We start from the raw sequence: 15,484 nt of genomic DNA on the forward strand, positions 1-15,484 counted from the left end.
TGAACAAAATATCTTGAATCAACATCTAAGCTATAGGTATCAGCAAATTAGCATAATATCTAATAATAGATATGGATCATTTTTTTTAATTTTTTTTTTTGCAGTATGTTGAGGGCCAATAAAACAACAAGTTGCAGGCTGAAAATAGTCTGCAGGGCACCACTATCTGGTTTATAACATTTCTTTTCAGGAAAATGCAACATTAACAATCTGCAAAAAATGTTATACTATTATTAGCACATTAAAGTTCCCTACTGATTTGTGCTGCTTCCTCGAAAAAAGCTACCAGTAGCGTAAAAGGAGATTAAAATAAAAATGTTAGCTACCATTGTTTGCGTCAATTTGAACTCCCTCGCCCTGTAATTGTCTACATGCTTGCTGGTCAGAAGATACAATGAAAGAAACATCATTTAAAATCACTACTTACTGGTACACGAGGCTTACAAGACAGCTGTTTCAATAAGTATTTTGTTCGAGGAAAATATTTTAAATATTTGCATTTTTGCGCATGCATGCTCAGTAGCTTTGGGTAGCAGACATCAATGTGTAGCTGTTATCACACTGCTTTTGTCTTATCAACTTGTCTTTGTCCATTAATGGATTTCACCAGGAAGGCCAAGTGTTACGAAAACAGGAGACTTTAACGGCGGATGCTCTGGCTTGTTTCTTTGTTAGTCATTACTCCTGCGGCCAAAGGCTGGACTGAACTGTATTTACAAATACATACATTAAATACATTACATTTATGTAATGTATTTACAGGGTAGACGCATAAATGTAGGAAATCAGTCCGCATCCATACCGAACCGAAAATAGTCAAATAAAATAGTGAACAATTTTTAATTATGACTAAATGTACCATTACCATAATCCCACTATATTGTACTTACAGATTTTGCCTCCTGTGATCAGCTGCAGATATGCAAAGATATGTCATGTCCTACAAGAGAGAAAAATACTTTGGACCTTTAAAAAAACAACAAAATTTTTTTTAAATTTCCAAATAAAATGAAAAAAGGACATCTTCCTAGAAGAGTCATTAAAATTCTTGTTTAGGGTGTCGGAACGCCGCCAAAACCACTCTGACCCTGCTACTGAACACGGGTGTAGTAGTTCATGAAATAACGATATGTGTCTCAGTGTGTATTTTCTGCACCTGCCAGAAAGTGAGTACACGTATGACCCAGAAACCCTGCAATGGCTTAAGGAGTCAACTCATAAAGCCCCTGAATCCCTCTGGGACAGACAGACTTGTGGAAGTGGTCCACAGATTATTTACAAACCTCCATGAATAATTACTTTTCCCTCTAATTGTACCATTACCTAGCTCGTTAGTATCAAAAAATATAGCTATATATATTGGTCAATGGGCAAATCTGTCAGATAAAAAAAATCACAACAGAGCTATAGTCAAATTGACAATATAAAGCTGTGTGTTTGGTCAAGTAACTGACTTCAATTAATTTGTACTGTTCTCCCTGGGGTACAACGTTTTCCCAGAATAAGTCTGTCAAATTATCAACAGTTACTAATGCAAATGAACCTCTTCATTTGCTGACTTTGCTAAAACGAATCTGAGTCATCAATGTACCACAAAGCTCAAAAAGCTGCGCCGTACTGTATGTAAAGAAGAGGGAAGCCTCGAATATTCTTTCAATCAATACTTCAAATGCTTAATCTGAAATGATAATACAACCATAAAACTTAATACAGTACATCCCAATTGCATATTTCAGCATTGGTTGTATTTCCTTTTCTCTGTTATAGAATGCTAATGCTAAAATCCTAAGCAACTTCTCTTCGGAAGGAGGCAACACAGACTTAAGTTAAAAAGTAAAGTGGTGTTGGAGTTGCTATGCACTGACTGCACTGCTTTCTTTGTCACTGACTAGGTCCAACAGGGTACCAAGACCACAGGCAATTTACCTCGAACACAGGTGCAGCTGCATCGTGGACGGACAGGATGTGGGTGATGTTGTGCTGCACCAACAGATCCTTGTCACGGGCATCTGTGAATTCAGGCAAAACCACAGGATTATAAATACAAATTACTAAAAGTTCAGTCAAACCTCATAATAGATATTTTTGCCCAACAACAAGCACCCTTCAAACTTGTCTCCAGAGAAAATATCAACTTATGGCAAAAATCTTTTCTCGTTTTGAACCGAAAGAAAAACCGGAAAACCAATGTTTTCTAAAATGTCTCCCAACTTGGCCTACAGAGAGAAACGGAAATGTTTTAATCAAATTTTGCTTTTCAAAAGGAAGCTAAGCATTGGACAGGTGTGTCTTGTTTTCAGGCCTTGCAAAATGCTCATTACACTACCTTGACCCCTGTAACCTCGTCCACCGGGGGTAGGCGGATCGATCCAACTATTGAGAGTATCTATATATAAGAATTGAATGGAAACTAGCATGATGAGATCAATATTTTGTTCATTTACACATTGTTACATTTTGGATATTGTTATATTTATATGCTGTTGTATTGCTCACAAACAAAAACTTCCCTGTTCTTAGAAAAAAGGACTGAGCTTTGAGGGCAAAATGCCAAAAGACTCGAAAGAGACATCCATCCATCAATTTTCTACCACTTGTTCCTTTCGGGGTCGCGGGGGGTGCTGGAGTCTATATCAGCTGCATTCGGACGGAAGGCGGGTACACCATGGACAAGTAGCCACCTCATCGAAGGACAACATTCACACAATAGGGCCAATTTAGTGTTGCCAATCAGCATTGACAATAATAGTTGTTTTGTACTGTTGACTTTAATTCGCTCTAAAAACTGCATGTGATAAAAGGGAGTCCGTTTTTGTTGATATTGTTGCACTGTATTATATTGTCGTATTCTTGTATTGTTAAACTTAAAACATGTATAACACATGCTAAAACTATGTGAATTTGGCTTCAAATCGTTATCCTGTACTTTATTTTGTAAATGATCATGATCAACAAATTAAAAACAAAATAATTTGATGATCTTAAAAATATTCAAGTAAAACATATCAGTATTAGCAAAACCTGCCCTGTATTGATCTGTAATCAAAACAATAGTATTATTAACATTTGCAGTTTCACCCGCATCTGCAATCATAGCATGATTGAACATTTCAAAAGGTGCTTAACATGTAAGTTATATCATATCAGACCGTACAAAACCAATAAAGATATTTATCTTGTTAAACTGAAATAATCAGAATCAGATTTATTAGCCAAGTATATTTAACACCTAAGGAATTTGACTTTGTAGACTGTGCTCTTTCTTCAATGCAAAGAAAAACACAATGACTACAAGAGTGCACAGTACCATGGCAGCCATACATGAAAAGATACAAATAAGACATGTCCTTAATTGTCAGTGAGCTTTTAAATAGGCTCCCAATAAAAGCAAACCATTTTTCAGTTTTCAGATTAAGCCGAAACCACATAAGTGAATGTGAATTTCATGAATTTCAACTGTGGGACACCCCATCCATCTTACACGACCCCTACATATGAGCGTACCTAAAACATAAGGCTGATTTGATTTGAAGTAATTTACAGACAGATTAAAACTGACAGAAAAAGTACAATGATTGTTTTTGTTTTGTTTTGTCACTATATATGACAACTCTCTCACCAAACGCTCACTCTGAAATACCATCTACTCTCAGATTAACCCCCAACCAGAGGTGGGTAGTAACGCGCTACATTTACTCCGTTACATTTACTTGAGTAACTTTTGGGATAAATTGTACTTCTACGAGTAGTTTTTATGCAACATACTTTTACTTTTACTTGAGTATATTTATAGAGAAGAAACGCTACTTTTACTCCGTTCCATTTATCTACATTCAGCTCGCTACTCGCTACTTTTTTTAATCGATCTATTAATGTTTGTTTTGGTTAATGAGAGAGCTTCAAAGTAGAATCTACGCATGCCCGCGTTTCACCAATCACATGCAGTCACTGGTGACGTTGGACCAATCAAACAAAGCCAGGCGGTCACATGACCCGACTTAAACAAGTTAAAAAACTTATTCGGGTGTTACCATTTAGTGGTCAATTGTACGGATTATGTAGTGTACTGTGCAATCTACTAATAAAAGTTTCAATCAATCAATCAAAAGTGTAAAGGAAAAAAGACTCTTTTTATTTCAACCGTACTTCCCGTCAAAAGCCTAAAGACTGATCGCACAGTTCCTGTCTTCACAATAAAAGTGCCGCTCCATCGCGCCTGCGCTAACAAAATAAGAGTCTCCGAAATCCAGCGCAAACAAGCTAGCAAGCTACGGAGTTTGCCGCCAATGTATTTCTTGTAAAGTGTATAAAAACGAATATGGAAGCTGGGCAAATAAGATGTTAAAAACCAACGACTTTCATGTGGTATTAGACAGAAAAGAGGAACTTTTTTTCTCCTCCATTTGAAAACGTGAACGTCTGATTCCAATCATTGCAAGTCATCAGAATCAGGTAATACACCAACTTATATTCTGGTCTTCATGAAAGATAGGAATCTATATGTTAAACATGATTGTATATTCATTAAAACACGTTCAACATGTGAACAAAAACGGCAAAATAAATAAATATAAATTATATACTGTATATATAAATGTATATATATATATATGTGTATATATATATATGATATGTGTGTGTATAAATGATTTGTGTGTGTATGTATATGATGTGTGTGTATGTATATGTATATATGAGGTAGATCACCTCGACTTGGTCATTTACTAAGTAATTGATAAACGTTGAAAAACTTATTGGGGTGTTACCATTTAGTGGTCAATTGTACGGAATATGTACTGTACTGTGCAATCTACTAATACAAGTTTTAATCAATCAATCAATCAAATCAATGAATGCCTACTGAGGCTATGGTGCTGTTAAGTTATTGTGGCTCAATGTGCCATTTTTTTCATTTTATTTTAATGTACTATTATTTAATATATAATATTGTTTTAGTTGCTTAAGAGATATTCCTGGCTCTGAATTTGTTCATTGCTATTTTTATGTTTTTGTGTATTATTTTTTGCCGTAATCAGGTTACTCATCAGTTACTCAGTACTTGAGTAGTTTTTTCACAACATACTTTTTACTTTTACTCAAGTAAATATTTGGGTGACTACTCCTTACTTTTACTTGAGTAATAAATCTCTAAAGTAACAGTACTCTTACTTGAGTACAATTTCTGGCTACTCTACCCACCTCTGCCCCCAACCAACATAGGATGTCCAAAATAAATGTTTTTTTACTGCAGCTATGTAGTAGACCGTGTAGCTGCATTAAAAAAAAATATTACTTACTGTAGATATGAAATTTAAAAATAATTGCTAAGTGCTTAAGTTAAGTTCGCCACCTTACTTTTTTTGTTTTAATAATTTTTTCATACCAAACGTTGGTCAGAGACTGTACACTTGCTTTTGACAGTTGCCCCATTTTAGGTCTTGTGGTTTTAATGGTCTTCTGTTTACCTAAAATCAGTTAAGTAAGTTATTTTAGCTGACATTTTCTTACATGGACATGTGTTTATTGACACAAACACAAAAAACATGCCTCCAGTGCCAGTTTTTAAAAGTTTACCACACTTGGAAAGGATAATTTACCTTTGATATTTCCAACATAAAGATCTGGAAGAACCTAAACGAAAATAGAAAAATAAGATAATTGTGAATACAGAGGTCATCAGAGGGGGAAAAAACAAAACTGCTACTAACCTTATTGATGCCATTACCCATGTTTGCCAAAATGATCCCAAAATCTTTTCAAAATCGAAGAAAAAAAGCTTTATGAACTTCACTGCAAATACAGTATCCCTTCAGCAAAGTCTTGTCAACCGTTTGATGCTTCTCGTCACTTTCACGGCTCCAATGACGACTTTTTAACAGGACCCATTGCATCATAAATCTCTCAATGTGGCTGCAGCTCACACCCCTATGTTGATTTGGGATGAGGCAACGTGTACAAAAACAGCAAAACTGTTGCTTGCAAAGTTTATATTTAGCCTTTATGGGGGTCATGGGACTGTTGGCGAGCAAATTTCAACTCGACAAAGATGGTCACGGACCAGAAGGTATTCATGTGACTTAATAAGGAAAAGTGTCTTGAAATTAAATTCAAAGTGTCAATCAAAACTGAGAATCATTATCTTTTCAAATGCAGAATATTAGATGCAATCCTTGTGTTGAAGTACATTTCAATATGAAATTGCACCTAATGAAATGAATCATAGGTGAGTATGACCCACTTTTCCCTAACACAACATCAAGAAACGAACATTTGCTGAGAATTTTACTAGCGCAACTTGATTGTAACGTGAGTAGCAGTAGGAATAATAACTGAAACAAGTATAACGATAATTTGAACAGTTGTGAATAATATTAAATCCGAATCTAAATACAAAACTAGAATTGCAAAAGGACTGAGCAGACAAAACATAAACTTTTTTTGGACAAGATGCCAAAAAACACTCGCGTCAAATGTCAAATAATCTGGTTGAATAGGAAAAGATTTATATTTTTAATCAACAAATAATTGATCTTTGTTCGCAAAAATATTTTGATTGCATTACAGATACGTATATGACCCATTATGAGGTCACATTGTAAGCATGCTCACCACGTGTGCAACTTTGTGACTTTACTTCAGCTTTGAGTATGACTCATTAAATTAGTCAACAACGCATTTACAGAAAATTTGACTATATCTTAAGAGAAATGTGTGTGTGCATATAAAATATATTATATATATATAAATATATGGATATATACATGTCTAATATATATATATATATGTATATATATATATATAATATATGTATATATATATACATACATATATGTGTGTATATATATATATATGTGTGTGTGTATATATATATGTATGTATATATATATATATATATATATATATATATATATATATATATATATATATACACTGTATATATATTAGGGGTGTGGGAAAAAATCGATTCGAATACGAATCGCGATTCTCATGTGCGATTCAGAATCGATTCTCATTTAAAAAAAAATCTCTTTTTTTATTTTTTTATCAATCCAACAAAACAATACAAAGCAATACCATAACAATGCAATCCAATTCCAAAACCAAACCTGACCCAGCAACACTCAGATCTGCAATAAACAGAGCAATTGAGAGGAGACACAAACACGACACAGAACAAACCAAAAGTAGTGAAACAAAAATGATTATCAACAACAGTATCAATTTTAGTTATAATTTCAGCATAGCAGTGATTAAAAATCCCTCATTGACATTATCAATAGACATTTATAAAAAAAAAAACAACAACAATTGTGTCACAGTGGCTTACACTTGCATCGCATCTCATAAGCTTGACAACACACTGTGTCCAATGTTTTCACAAAGATAAAATAAGTCATATTTTTGGTTTTTTTAATAGTTAAAACAAATGTACATTATTGCAATCAGTTGATAAAACATTGTATTTTACAATTATAAAAGCTTTTTACAAAACTCTACTACTCTGCCAGCATGTCAGCAGACTGGGGTAGATCCTGCTGAAATCCTATGTATTAGAGATGCACGGTTTGCGGTCTCATCCGCGGAGTCCACGGATAAACCGCGGGTCGGGCGGGTGACATGACGAAAAAATTGATTTTAATTAGATTCGGGCGGGTGGCGGATGAACCATTCGGAAATATTTGATATACATGGTTCTGGGTTCGGTATTCTTTATCATTCAAAGAGCCATTTAGGACCCGTGTCACAAAGCGAAGAAGACAATAGGAGACGCAATCATTCTCTAGTATGACTGTCGGCAGTCACCCAGTTAATAAGTATTAGAGCGTGCTATGAAGCCATTGGCTTTGTCGCCTTCTACAACATGTACGATTCACTTGTCAGTCCAACAACATGTTGTGTGTGGCTTCCGCAAACACACGCACGCAACTGCAAGGCATAATGGGTGACACGGAGTACATTAATGGTTGTAATATAAACAATTTTCACACTCTTAGTAATATGCGCCACGCTGTGAAGCCACACCAAACAAAAATGACAAACACATTTTGGGAGAACATCCTCACAGTAACACAAGATAAACACAACGAAACAAATACCCAGAATCCTTTGCATCAATGACACTTCCTGACTATTTTATACACCCTGCTAGCAGTGCGTCGGTAAGGTGGGCGGGATTGGGGGCGCGGGGGTGTAAAATACACACACACACATACACACAAACACACAAACATGAAAAAACAAAGCAACGTCTTTCTCATAGGCAATAATGTACATACAGGACACCACCTCAGTAGTAGTTTGCTATGAGTTCTTTCTTAAATTATTTTTTTTTTGCAGTAAGTTATGTGTGGAGAGGCAGAGCTGGCGAACGAGCAGCGGAGCAGGGCACGCCCAAGATGGCGGGGAATGCGGCCGAGCGGAGAGGCGGGGCGTGCCAGGAGCGACGCCGCAGTCAAGTGCAGGTGGGTTTATCGCGCACCGGTACACAATCAACATTTCTCCTCACACTGTATAAAAGTGGAGAAGGAGGAAAGAACGGGGCAGAAAGAGGAGGAGAGCCCGCAGCAGCGACCAAGGAGCGAAAACAACAAAGAGCAGACGACGACGACGGCGGCTGAAAAGCAGACCGTGAGCGAGCAGTGGAGAGGAGGAGCTGAAAAGACAAAGCTATATTGAAAAACAAAGCGAGTCAAAACTGCTCAAGCAAGATGTCCTTCCTTGATGGTCCATTGAACCCGCATGACAGTGAGCGACTGTCGCATTATGAAATAGAAATATGGCCTTAGTCTTCTGAGTTGAACTGCAAATGTTATATTTGTATAATGTATATTTGTTTATATACTTCTGTCTACTCTTTCTCAATGAAATTCTATTTTAATGTTGTATCAATCATTATTATTTAGTATTGAGTAAATGAAATGCAAATATAATTGTAAATGGACAAATATGTAATAGTGTTTCCCACCGTCTTAACCAAAGTGCTGGTACTCTGCTTTATAGCCAATGATTGCATCCACTGATGCAATCATACATGACACTCACAACCTTCTCTGCTCTCACATTGGAAATATCTTACAGTCAAAAAAAACTCCACAGAGGCAAGTGGGAGGCTAAAACAACAATGCACAGTTTCGAAATGTATAAAATTAGATAAATTTAGATTTTACAAAATGTAAACATTTTCTGCATTTTTAAAAATATTTTTTGCCACTTCAAAACTAAAACAACTCACGATTTAGAATACGGTAATCCGTACATTTATTTCCTACCACTTATTCCTCTTGGAGTTTAATAATAAACTGAAAAAATAAAACGAATACACCTTATAGAAATTATATAATTTTACAGCACAGCCACACTAGCTTTGGAATTTCAGAAAGCAGTTTTTCTTATCGCACGTTTTGCACTTGCACCGTCAGTTTTGGCACCTTTCTGCATGGCTGCAGTCTACCAACTCTGCATGGCATGGTCCCATGTTTTCTTAATGATGCTTCTCGGTGTGAAATGATCTTTTTAAATGGTGGTCAGAAGATTACATTTACATAAACACACAAAGCGTATTTGTAAGCTTTTTGTAGCTTGAGTTTAGTGAATCACATTGACAATAAATCAATTCTAATGGAAAATGTTCAACCTCATGTTGTTTTTAAGACAAATAAGTGTGATAGGAGAAAAACAACATTGTCTTGGCAGATTATGGATTCACTTGTTTTTCTTTTTAGAATTGCTGATTGTAGTGTTGTCTGGGACTTCAATTTTAATTCTAAACCAGGGGTGCCCATTACGTCCATCGCAAGCTACCGGTCGAACGTGGAGGGTGTGTCGGTCCATCACCAGCCAGGCATTACAACAATACACCTCAACATTAGCGATCATCAAACTTCACTATGACGGCAACCAAGGGTCTTGTGAGATGACGTTGGTTGCTGCAAGCTCATTGTTAAGAAAAAAATGACCGGCAGGAAGGCGGGAAACACTTTTTATTTCAACAGACTCTCGCGCCGTACCTGCCATCAAAACTCTAAAGACCGACTGCCCAGTTCCTGTCTTTTTTTTTATTTCAGTCTAACAAAAACATATTCAAACATAGATCACGATTCAAAAATGAATAACATGACTGAAACAGGCAGAAGCAAAAAAGCTTATATGCCCAACATAAATTTTTTACATTCAATTAAGTTACCTTTTCTAATAATTCTGCAACACAAAAAGAAATATAGTCATTCAGCATCCACATTCAGGCTGCCCCCCAACAAATAATACAAAAATATGTACCTACACACATACACTTTTCTGTAAATAGATAAACATACATACCTTCTAAATACAACATTTAACCAAATAAACATAAATTTCTAGTTCACATAACTTTTTAAAATACATTGTGACATGTTCTTTTTGAAATTAAATACTGAGTCACTCATTTTTATTTCTTTACCAACAGAATTCCACAAATTAACATCGAGAACAGATAAACATCTACGTTTAACAACTAGTCTTGCTTTAGGTAAAATAAACTTAGATTCATCTCTTAGATTGTATTTGCTGGTCTGTAGAGAGAAGTATTTTTGAATTCCTTCTGGAAGAGTATTTATTTTTGCTTTGAACATTATCTGTGTTATTTTATAATAAACAATATCTTGAAATTTCATAAGTTTTGATTTAACAAATAATGGATGGGTATGGTCATAATATCCTGCTTTGTTTATTAGCCGTACAGCTTTTTTTTTGCAGCAAAACAATATCATTAGTTATGGTTTTAAAAGTGGTTCCCCGGAGTTCTACACAGTATGTCATGTATGGAAGTATCAAAGTATAATACATTGTTAACAAAGAATTATAATTAAGTAATTCTTTAGTTTTATACAAAACACCAAGTGTTTTTGATATTTTTGTTTTTATATAATTTACATGTTGTCTCCATGATAATTTATAATCAATTATAACTCCCAAAAACTTAGTATCAAAGACACGCTCAATTTTATCTCCATTTATTTTAATATTTACTTCCTTAGATACCTCAGTTTTGGTACCAAATATCATAAATTTAGTTTTAGCAATATTAAGTGATAATTTATTCATATCAAACCAGTTTTTAAGCACTGTCATTTCTTGTTCTATTTTTACCAAAAGTTCATTAAAAGATTTTCCAGAACAAAGGATAGTTGTATCATCAGCAAACATAAAAAATGTTAAGAAACTTGATGCATCACAAAAATCATTAATGAAAATTGTAAATAACTTAGGACCAATTATAGAACCCTGAGGAATTCCACAAACTATATTTTTAAATCCAGATATTGTATTATCCACCTGAACACAATAAAAGTGCTGCTTCATCCTGCCTGCGCTAACAACATAAGAGTCTCAGAAAGCGACGGAGTGTGCCGCCAATGTATTTCTTGTAAAGTGTATAAAAACGAGTATGGAAGCTGGACAAAGCTGGTGCCTATATCAGCTACAATCGGGCAGAAGGCGGGGTACACCCTGGACAAGTCGCCACCTCATTGCAGGGCCAACCACAGATAGACAGACAACATTCACACTCACATTCACACACTAGGGCCAACTTAGTGTTGCCAATCAACCTATCCCCAGGTGCATGTCTTTGGAAGTGGGAGGAAGCCGGAGTACCTGGAGGCAACCCACGCATTCACGGGGAGGACATGTGAATTCCACACAGAAAGATCCCGAGCCCAGGATTGAACCCAGGACTGTGCAGGACCTTCGTATTGTGAGGCAGACGCACTAACCCCTCTTCCACCGTGAAGCCCTAGTAGCATAGTTGCGTAAATGTGTTTCTGTATAGTATTTCTCCAGCAATGGTTATTTGGTGACATCAATGATAGTCATACTTGCCAAAACTCCCGATTTTCCCGGGAGACTCCCGAATTTCAGTGCCCTTCCCGAAAATCTCCCGGGGCAACCATTTTCCCGATTTCCACCTGGACAACAATATTGGGGGCGTGCCTTACAGACACGGCCTCTACCGTCCTGTACAACCTGTCGTCACGCCTGCTTTTTCCTCCATACAAACAGCGTGCCGGCCCAGTCACATAATATATGCGGCTTTTAGACACACAAGTGAATGCCTGCACACTTGAACAACAGCCATACAGGTCATACTGAGGGTGGCTGTATAAACAACTTTAACAATGTTACAGCTATGTGCCACACGGTGAACCCACGAACAAGAATGACAAGCACATTTCGGGAGAACATCCGCACCGTAACACAACAAACACAACAGAACAAATAGCCAGAACCCCTTGCAGCACTAACTCTTCCACGACGCTAAAATATACAGCCTCTGCTACCACCAAACCCTGCCCACCTCAGTGTACTCTGCGCTGAATTTGGCGACTTTGATGGTCAGAAATGTAGATTTGAACTGGTTAGTAATCCCTTCGCAGTTGATGTGGAAAAAGCACCAACTAACCTCCAAATGTTTGTTGGTGCTTTCGGTTGAATTTAGAATTTTAAAGAGTCGAAATTGAAGATACATTTTTTTCCCGTTTTCTCCTCTTTTAAACCGTTCAGTTAAGTGTTTTTTTCATCATTTATTCTCTACAAAAAACCTTCCGTAAAAGGGAAAAAAATGTACGACGGAATGACGGACAGAAATACCCATTTATTAATATATATATATATATATATATATATATATATATATATATATATATATATATATACATATATATATATATATATATATATATATACATATAGTGCGTCTGCCTCACAATACGAAGGTCCTGCAGTCCTGGGTTCAAATCCAGGCTCGGGAACTTTCTGTGTGGAGTTTGCATGTTCTCCCCGTGAATGCGTGGGTTCCCTCCGGGTACTCCGGCTTCCTCCCACTTCCAAAGACATGCACCTGGGGATAGGTTGATTGGCAACACTAAATTTGGCCCTAGTATTTGAATGTGAGTGTGAATGTTGTCTGTCTATCTGTGTTGGCCCTGTGATGAGGTGGCGACTTGTCCAGGGTGTACCCCGCCTTCTGCCCGATTGTAGCTGAGATAGGCGCCAGCACCCCCCGCGACCCCAAAAGGGAATAAGCGGTAGAAAATGGATGGATATATATACATACATACATACTTAAGTGTGATGACATGCTGAAGTCAAAGTATGATGCTTTTGGCGCCGCACAGTTTCCACAATTCATCCCTGACACAATGCCTCAGCTGCGCACTCAAGCTGCTCAATTGCTCTCCATGTTCGGCAGCACTTATCTATGTGAGTAACTTTTCTCCTCAATGAAAATGACGAAAACGTCTCACAGGATACGTCTGACTGATGAACACCTTCATAATGAAGGTTGCCTCAGCTCAAAGCCTGAGCCCCGACATTATTGAACTAGCATCCAAGAAAAGATGCCAGATATCTGGCTTCGGCACATCAGATTAGATCAGTTTGTCGCAAACTGAGCAGTAAAAAGGCCTGAATGGTTGATTTATTCAATGTTATTTTATTTTTAAATTTATTAACCTGTGGAAACAGTTAATATTGATATTTACCTCAGAAGGCTGCAAATAGAAAAGAGGCATTACATTTTTTATTTAAATGTTATTTAATATACAATTGATGGTTTTCGTTTGTTTTGTGAAAGTTGATTTTGCACTATTAAGTTATATAAGCGTTGCTTGTTCCATATTCAATGTTAAAGCAAATCAGTGTAGCAATAATTAACGTTTTATTCATACACTTACTCTTGCTACTTCAAGGCTTGAATGTTTGATTCATTCATTATTATTTTATTTTCAAATGTATTATTGGCCTGAGGAAAAAGTTTATTTTGATATTTACCTCAGAAGACTGTGAATAGAAAAGAGACATTCAATTTGTATTTAAATTGTATTTGATATGCCATTGATATGTTTTAATTATTATCATTATTATTATTTGAAACTCGATTTTATATGTCACTATAAAGTTATATAAGCCTTGCTTGTTCAATATTCAGTGCAAAACGTGTTTGGGTCCCTATTAAAAGGTTAATTTGTTCCACCTTGGCCTGGACTTTGTTCAGTTTTAAATGTTGGCTCATTATGTATTTGAGTTTGACTCTCCTGCTCTACAACGTTGATTTTTAATCTATAGATCAGGGATCACCAACGCGGTGCCCGCGGGCACGAGGTCGCCCGTAAGAACCAGATGAGTAACCCGCTGGCCTGTTCTAAAAATAGCTCAAATAGCCGCACTTACCAGTGAACTGCCTTTATTTTTTTAAATGTATTTATATTTAGTAGCAAGCTGGTCTCGCTTTGCTTGACATTTTTATTACTAAGAGACAAAACTCAAATAGAATTTGAAAATCCAGGAAAATATTTTAAAGACTTGGTCTTCACTTGTTTAAATAAATTCATTTATTTTTTTACTTTGCTTCTTATAACTTTCAGAAAGACAATTTTAGAGAAAAAAATACAACCTTGAAAATTATTTTAGGATTTTAAACACATTTACCTTTTAAATTCCTTCCTCTTCTTTCCTGACAATTTAAATCAATATTCAAATATTTTTTTTTTTTATTGTAAAGAATAATAAATAAATTTTTATTTATTTCTTCATTTTAGCTTCTGTTTTTTCGACGAAGAATATTTGTGAAATATTTATTCAAACTTATTGTGATTAAAATTCAAAAAATTTATTCTGGAAAATCTAGAAAATCTTTGGAATCAAATTTAAATCTTATTTCAAAGTCTTTTGAATTTCCTTTAAAATTTTTGTTCTGGAAAATGTTGAAGAAATAATGATTTGTCTTTGTTAGAAATATAGCTTGGTCTAATGTCTTATATATTCTAACAAACTGCAGATTGGATTTTAACCTATTCAAAACATTTAATCAAAATTCTAAAATTAATATTAATCAAGAAAAATTAATAATGATGTTCCATAAACAATTTTTTTTTTTTTTTTTTAAAGATTCGAATTAGCTAGTTTTTCTCTTCTTTTTTTCGGTTGAATTTAGAATTTTAAAGAGTCGAAATTGAAGATACATTTTTTCCTGTTTTCTCCTCTTTTAAACCGTTCAATTAAGTGTTTTTTTCATAATTTATCCTCTACAAAATACCTTCCGTAAAAGGAAAAAAATGACACACAGAAATACCCATTCATTTATATATATCCATCCATCCATCCATCATCTTCCGCTTATCCGAGGTCGGGTCGCGGGGGCAGCAGCCTAAGCAGGGAAGCGCAGACTTCCCTCTCTCCAGCCACTTCGTCTAGCTCTTCCCGGGGGATCCCGAGGCGTTCCCAGGCCAGCCGGGAGACATAGTCTTCCCAACGTGTCCTGGGTCTTCCCCGTGGCCTCCTACCAGCTGGACGTGCCCTAAACACCTCCCTAGGGAGGCGTTCGGGTGGCATCCTGACCAGATGCCCGAACCACCTCATCTGGCTCCTCTCGATGTGGAGGAGCAGCGGCTTTACGTTGAGCTCCTCCCGGATGGCAGAGCTTCTCACCCTATCTCTAAGGGAGAGC

General features: G+C 36.1%; 1 protein-coding gene across 3 annotated transcripts in view; it reads right to left on the bottom strand.

Moving 5' to 3' along the window:
* Positions 1-15,484, bottom strand: part of LOC133540807 (dual specificity protein phosphatase 22-B-like) — a 30,953-nt gene that overhangs the window by 13,796 nt on the left and 1,673 nt on the right. The window contains exons 1-4 of one of the 3 annotated variants that reach the window (XM_061883754.1): positions 5,709-6,647; positions 5,598-5,631; positions 1,927-2,009; positions 891-940 (exon numbers count right to left, since the gene is read on the bottom strand). In XM_061883754.1, coding sequence (XP_061739738.1) covers positions 891-940; positions 1,927-2,009; positions 5,598-5,631; positions 5,709-5,729 — 188 coding nt within the window. In that variant the 5' untranslated portion in view covers positions 5,730-6,647. Of the gene's footprint in view, positions 1-890; positions 941-1,926; positions 2,010-5,597; positions 5,632-5,708; positions 6,648-15,484 lie in introns of those variants that run through there. The other 2 variants (XM_061883755.1, XM_061883757.1) reach the window with 2 other exon arrangements.

Source organism: Nerophis ophidion, linkage group LG22 (assembly GCF_033978795.1).
Source record: "Nerophis ophidion isolate RoL-2023_Sa linkage group LG22, RoL_Noph_v1.0, whole genome shotgun sequence".
Lineage (NCBI taxonomy): Eukaryota > Metazoa > Chordata > Actinopteri > Syngnathiformes > Syngnathidae > Nerophis > Nerophis ophidion.